The 7,315-nt window shown below is 24.6% G+C and overlaps 3 protein-coding genes across 3 annotated transcripts; 1 reads left to right on the top strand and 2 right to left on the bottom strand.

Annotated features, from left to right (window-relative positions):
* The first annotated feature begins 2,340 nt into the window (after nucleotides 1-2,340).
* On the top strand, nucleotides 2,341-3,932 carry LOC122858949 (holocytochrome c-type synthase). Its single transcript, XM_044162203.1, has 4 exons — nucleotides 2,341-2,388; nucleotides 2,631-2,875; nucleotides 2,955-3,310; nucleotides 3,392-3,932. The coding sequence occupies exons 2-4, from the start codon at nucleotides 2,651-2,653 to the stop codon at nucleotides 3,627-3,629; spliced, it is 819 nt and encodes a 272-aa protein (XP_044018138.1). The 5' UTR covers nucleotides 2,341-2,388; nucleotides 2,631-2,650; the 3' UTR covers nucleotides 3,630-3,932.
* A 317-nt stretch (nucleotides 3,933-4,249) lies between these two features.
* LOC122858950 (histone-lysine N-methyltransferase SETMAR) lies at nucleotides 4,250-5,202 on the bottom strand. The gene has a single exon (XM_044162205.1). The coding sequence runs from the start codon at nucleotides 5,200-5,202 to the stop codon at nucleotides 4,426-4,428; it is 777 nt and encodes a 258-aa protein (XP_044018140.1). The 3' UTR covers nucleotides 4,250-4,425.
* On the bottom strand, nucleotides 4,250-7,175 carry LOC122858948 (traB domain-containing protein). Its single transcript, XM_044162202.1, has 3 exons — nucleotides 6,907-7,175; nucleotides 6,528-6,724; nucleotides 4,250-6,321 (listed from the first exon to the last, which is right to left on the bottom strand). The coding sequence occupies exons 2-3, from the start codon at nucleotides 6,691-6,693 to the stop codon at nucleotides 5,270-5,272; spliced, it is 1,218 nt and encodes a 405-aa protein (XP_044018137.1). The 5' UTR covers nucleotides 6,694-6,724; nucleotides 6,907-7,175; the 3' UTR covers nucleotides 4,250-5,269.
* Between the last annotated feature and the right edge of the window lie 140 nt (nucleotides 7,176-7,315).

Genomic DNA, 7,315 nt, shown 5'->3' with positions numbered 1-7,315 from the left:
ATATTATCTCAAATTTCAGTTGGTTTAATTTTTTTTTAAATATATGTAATATCAAAAAAATTTTGACATGCGAGGTCTCGAATTTGATGAAGTTTTTTGTTGGAAAAACTTTGATATTCATAAGGGTCGACATTTAATATGTTGGGAACTCGTGCGGGAGCTTTTGCATATGGTAGAAATATATCAACTATTATGTAAAACAAGAATTTTGTTTGTCAAGATATGGACATGTGTTGGAGACTTATATATACATTTTTAAATTAATTTTTTTTTTAAATTACAAGGAATAAATAAAATATGATATTGTAAATTTTAATTTTTATGTGTTTTATTTTGGTTAATTTAATTCAAATTAAAAGCACATGAATATTTCTAAGATATTTTGTTTAGTCTTTAAACATGTATTCCTATTTTTTTTTTCGTATTTTTTATAAATTATTTTATATGATATAAACTTTGCACTAAACTTTGCAAATAAATTTTGGAAGTGAATAAAATACAGTTAAAAATCTAAACTTGATCATTGAAATGAATTGTTGAAAAAAATAAAATAAAAAATAGCCATTAAAAAGCTTGATGATTAAAGTTGCAGGAATAAAAAAAATTAACCATTTATTTATTTTATCATGTCATTATATTAATTGTTAAAAATTATTATTTTCCCCAAATAAAATTGCTTTGATAGATTATTAGCAGAAAAAAAAAAAACATGCGTGTTCTATTTTTGAAAGTACTAATTAATGTTAATTTGATGAATAAATAATAATAAAAATTTATTATTAAATTTATCAAATGAATAATTAAAAAAAAAAAAAGAAGAGATAAACAGAATTTGAATTTGTCGACAGAATGGCGCGCTTTTTGACCGAACATGGCGAACGATCAAAGAATTTGCCATCTGCCGGAGAAAGTCGCAAGCAAAATTTCGCTGTTTTTTTTTTCTTTTTTTTTTTTTTTCGTGAAAAAATAAAAAAAAATAAAATAAAGTAACGAAAATAAACGTGGACATTGATATTTATGAAAATATCAATTAAAATATCAAATTGTATTTTGTAACTCTAATATTATTGCCGAGTATTTATAATAACTTATTTATCTGATTAAAAAAAAATAAAATCAGTTGAAAAATGTAAACTTGTTAATTGTGAGCAAACGCCGACAAAAAAAAAAAAAAAAAAAAAGTCATTGTCGTTGAGGATCGTTTGACAATAAATTAATCTGATTTTTCATTCGCATCATTGAATAATTAAATAGAAATATCAACAATATAGATAAATAATAAATAAAATAATGGCATTAATGAATTGTAAGCGCAATCAACTGATTCATCAAACGGCCATTTTTCAAGGACAAAATATCATGCAAAAAAAAAAAAAAAATTATAAAGACACAGTACCAGATAAACAGCAAAAAACAGGAGCACAGAAGAAGGTAATGATATCTACACTATGTAACACTGATAAATAATTTAATGACACAAAAAAAAATCCAACAAATGTAGGAGCACACACACGAAACAACAGCTTGCACTTGAAATTCAGACTAGATTCTGGAGTAATGCAGTACTCATGGAGTCATGAGTATTTATGAGTCATGCCTCCCACAAACCGAAAACTCGTCAAGTGCATTGGTCAAGTGATTTCCCCCCACAACAATAACAATATGGTGACATTGACCAATCAAAATAAATAACTTTTTTTTTTCTCTAAGCAATACTTGAATTATATACTTATGTATGATTAAAAATAATAATAAATAAAAGATCAAATATATAAAAATAAATTATTAAATAAAAAAAAAAAATTTAATTATGATAATTTTATAAATATTTTCATTTTATGTTTTGCGAAAAGACACAGGGCTTCAGCTTCATATAAAATTTAATATTATACAAGTAGATTAAATTCTTGTTTTTCTATTTTTTTTCACATAATTATTTATGATGAAATATTTAATTAGACGTAAAAAATTATTTTTTGAATACATTACGCTACCTGGAAAGTTGCTTTGAGTCAGATATAATTTCATACTCTCTTAATCTGCTAGTCTAGCATCAGAGGCACTGCAAAAATATCTCTCTCTGTCTCTCTCACAACAAAACTAAAAAATAGGCTTTTCTAATTTCTAGTTTTTTCTAGTTTTCTAGTCTTCTTGCCCTTGAACGAAAAAAGAAAAAAAAAAGATTGAGAACTCGATGTCAGGTGCGTCAGTTCTGGTCAAATATTAAATATTAATTTTAAAATGACACTACACCAAATAATTGTTTAAACAAAATTATTAAATAACCAGTGAAAATAAATTGAAGCCACAAAATTCATATAAATCCATAATCTAGTGAATTTTTAAATATCAAAAACATTGAATCCAAAAAAAAATTACATCATCTTGGATAATCTTGGTAAGTGTGCCATCCTATTTTTAATATAATACATTTATAATTAAATTATAAAAATTAATAATTTTTTTTATATAACATATTTTAATTAAAATCAATCTAAATCAATGACATTATGATTAAATAATCTTTAAATTAATAACATAATTACATTTACAAAACATAACCTAAAATATAATTTATACTTTTAAATTGAAACAATAATAAAAATTAATTTTATTGTTTAAATAATTAGGAACAAGACTATCTAAAATCATGGGCAACACAGTGACATCAGCAACAACAGTGTTTGCAGCTGACCAATCATCATCAAAAACAAAATCAACTCATCAACATGTGCATCAAAGCATGGAAGGTACACCACCACCAGAATGTCCAATGCATAAACCAGCTGATCCGAAAGAAAAACAACAACAAGCTCCAAAAAGTGAATGTCCAATTGATCACACAAATCAAAATGACATTAATCCTCTAAATATGGTTAATACAATTTTTATTTTTATGCAATTGAATTAATAATCATATAATTAAATTAATTATTTTTATGTTATATCAACAGATGCCACCAGCAAATCAAACACCATCTCCAGATCAGCCATTTCCATTACCAACTGATAGACAAGTATCAACAATACCAAAAGCATCTGGTGATGGTGACTACTGGGTTTATCCATCACAACAAATGTTCTGGAATGCCATGAAAAGAAAAGGTTGGGTATGGCAAAAAGATGATGTCAAACCACAAGACATGGCTGATATTATTAAAATTCACAATGCAAATAATGAACAAGCTTGGCAAGAAGTACTTAAATGGGAAGCACTACATGCAACAGAATGTTGTAATCCAAAACTCAAAAGTTTTGGTGGAAAAGCTAAAGATTATTCACCACGTGCTAAAATTCGTAATTGGATGGGGTAATTTTATAATTAATTTTATTATATTTATTTTCATGTAGTTTTCATGGTTTGATTAATTGTTTTATTTATTTTCTTCAGCTATGAATTACCATTTGATCGTCATGATTGGATCATTGACAGATGTGGAAAAGATGTTAGATATGTTATCGATTATTATGATGGTGGTGAAATTGATAAAGATTATAAATTTGCACTTTTGGATGTCAGACCAGCAATGGATTCATTTGACAATGTTTGGGATAGAATGAAAGTTGCTTACTGGAGATGGAGATTTGCTGATAATAATGATCAACAACAAACTGTAACTGGATCATAATTTATATATTAGAAATTGAATTAAAATTTGATGATTCATAGATTTTTTTTTTCTTTTTCTTTTTGTCTACCTTGGATAAATACTCAATGACCTAGTTAACTTTTTTGTGATTTTAAAAATATCTTAATTTATTTGTTGTCATTTAATTTCATCAGTAGAATTTACTTTCAACTTTTAAGTTCAGTATTTAAATAGAAAATTAAAGAAACCAAAATGTTATTAGATTAATAATTTAACATTTAAAATGTCAATTGAGGTAAAAATAAAATTATTGATAATAAAATCATCAATTTATTGACACAATTGTTTTTTTTTTTTTTTTTTAAATAAACCTTATTACTTATTTATTCATTTTAATAATTGCTTTTTGTTTATTTCAACTTTCTTTATGATATTTTTTTTTTTTGTCAACGTAAAAATTATAATGATTTTATTTATTTATTTTTTTAATTACTGACCAACAGCTACGTATTATTTATTTACAGTCAATTTTTTCCTTGGTGTTTTCGAGTGGTTTGCTGTTTTATTTATTTTTATTTTTTTTTAATCAATAAATTCATCGATGCTATATTTAAAAATTACATTTGTTTATTTAATATTATTAATTGATACTCTTGTACTAGTTTTATTTTTTTTTCTTTCTTTTTTCGTTGATGCATGATAATCACCAAGTGATACAGCACATGATAAAATAATTAGCTTAATATTCTAGCTTTAAAAAATAGCAAAAACAATTTAATAAAAATACGTAAATAATAAATAGTAAATTGAAAAGAAAAAATAATAAAATTCAATATTAAATTGAATGATGAGGCAAAAATCCTAAACAATTATCAGAGCCACAAAGACATGGTGTCTCACTAATATTATTAATATTTTTATCAAGACCACCAGCATAATCAAATGTTATTTCTTCATTAACAATAATATCTCTTGATGCAAATAAACATAAACGTGGAATTAAATTATCAACACGAACAGGCACTAAATTTGCATTTGGCTGACAACTATGATTACAATAACGTCCAATATTACCAAAATATTTTGGATCAATACAAGTTATTATTTTTCTATCACCAATATTTTCTGTAACAACAAGAATATAATTCATCTCTTTATTTATTTTATTATTTTTATCTCTAAATTTAGCTTCATCAATACCAATTACTTCACCAGCATATTCGCAAATAAATTGATTTTTTTTAATATTACTATTTGTTATTAAACCAAAACCTTTATTATTATTAATTATTTTTAAACAATTTAATGGACCATTTTGAACAATTCTATTATTGCAATTGCTATTATTAAAACATGAACATGCTGAATTACATTCAAATATTAAATCATTTAATTTTTCGTCATTTAATAATAAATTGTCAATATAATTGACTTTATTTCTTACACATGAACACATATCATTGCATTGCATTTCTTCACATGAACATCCATTTAAAAATACAGATTCAAAATCATCAATATCAATTCCTTTACCTGGAATGTTACTAACAACATACATCACATTGTTCAATAAATGCTCGTATTCATCAATACTACCTTTAGCAATTTCCATAATTAATAACTATAAATTCTAATTGTCAATTAGTAACAATAATAATGATAAATTTAGATGTTGTTTTTTATTGACTAACAGCAACTTTAAATAGTCCCTCAACCGATGACTTTAATGATGATAATGTTGAACCAATTGGTAATGGAATATATTTATAGCCTACATATATAACAGCACCAATTAATGATACTTTAACAGTAATTTTAATAATTTTACTTGACATTGTTTTTTCTGGTATTTTCATTATTGGTATTATTTCATCTGGATTAACTTTACCCCATAGTTTAATGATACCAGGCATATGTCCAATACCAACAATACCAACAACACGTGATGGAATAAAACCACGTGAACATTGTATTGGATGTGATGCCAATTGAAGTGAATGAGTTAAATATAAATCACGTTCTTTAACAAATACTTCACCAAGACATGGAAATTCATAACCCATTTCAGCTAATAAATCTTCAAGTAAATCACGACGTTTACAACGTTCAACATCTTCTTTACTTATTGGATCTTTTGAACGTAATAAATTCCATACGAGTTTTATTGTTTGCCACCATGTTAATGAACTCAATGCACGTTGAAGTGTTATATTAATTGGTCTATCACCAAGATGAACTAAACATTTTGGTATTTTAGTTGCTTCAGAAAATGCACGTCTAAATTCACCACCTGGTGCCATACCAAGTTGTTTTGTTAAATGTGCTGACATATTTAATAATAATACATAAAGCATACCATTGAATAAACCATTTTGTCTTATTGTTGCACGAATTGTATCGAGATTTAAATTTTCAGCTTCTTTTAATATTGTTTTTTCATCTAATTGTAATATATGTACACGGGCTTCACATAATTCAACCATTACAATATTTGGCTGTACTGCTTGTATTATCATTGACACATCATTTTGACTTTCTTCACTAAAATGAGCAGTACCAATTAGATAAACTTTACCACCATCTGGTGTTCTTAATAGTGTCACTGTGTCTGGTAATCTTTCATCAATTGTTGGATCATATTCTCTTCTTTCTTGTGTCGTAACAATCATTTTATTTTTTTTATTAATATTGTCATGATTATTATCTAAATCTCCAGGTGTTAAACTGCTATCTGTTGATGAAAAAAAATTATTAAAATGATTCATCAATTATTTGTTTATATAAATTATTAGCTCAAGTGAATTTTTTTTGTAATTTATTTATTTGATTAGTAAAAGTGCTAATTTAATATATTCACTATGAAGCCAAGTCAGTTTTTATTGTCAATAAAATATGTGTCTTCTTAAAAAATAAAAAATAATCAATTAATTAACTTACTATCACAATCTTGATTTGTTGATGTTGATGTTAATACAACTCCACTTGCATCATTATTTTTTTTATTATTTAATAAAACATTATTTGACAATTTTTGAGAGTCCATTTGATATTCTGATGAATCAAGTTGTCCTTCACTTTGATTGTCTATTAAATTTTTCTCCATTATTATTATTTTTAATAAGAAAAAATAAATTCTGTTGAAATAAATAAAAAAATTAATTAAAAACTTTTTTTACTCTTAATCGATATTTTTTTTCCCCAACAAATGTTGAATAATTAGAAGAAAAAAAATGCTAATCATATATTTTTAATCTTAATAATAAATTAACACATAAATAAAATATAAACAATATGTTTTTTTTTTTTTTTAACTTACATGACTGGTTACTCCAATTTTTTTATTTCTCACACAAAGAAAAAATAAATAAAAATATAAAAAAAAATATATTGACAAACAATAAAATATTATAATATTTACAAATTAATTTTATATAGTAATTGATAAATAATAAACAAATTATTCTGTTAAATAATATGTTTTTTTAAGAATGATTGTAAGTGTAAATTTGTAACGTGTGTAACATGGAGAAAAAAAAAATGTGTCAACGAAAATAATGCCAGCTGCCACGCACTAAAAATTGTCTTGTTGATATTACGAAAGATGGGGCTCAATGACAATGTCAACTGTGTTTGTTTACATTTTAGCTTGTCAACCAAGCATCTGTCAAATGTCAATTATAAATAAACTAAACAAACATTTAATATTACATACAGTGTATAAAATA

The sequence above is a fragment of the Aphidius gifuensis genome, linkage group LG6, assembly GCF_014905175.1.
Source record: "Aphidius gifuensis isolate YNYX2018 linkage group LG6, ASM1490517v1, whole genome shotgun sequence".
Taxonomy (NCBI): Eukaryota; Metazoa; Arthropoda; class Insecta; order Hymenoptera; family Braconidae; genus Aphidius; species Aphidius gifuensis.
Note: the sequence above shows the minus strand (reverse complement) of the source record. Positions and strands in the feature narration are given on the sequence as shown.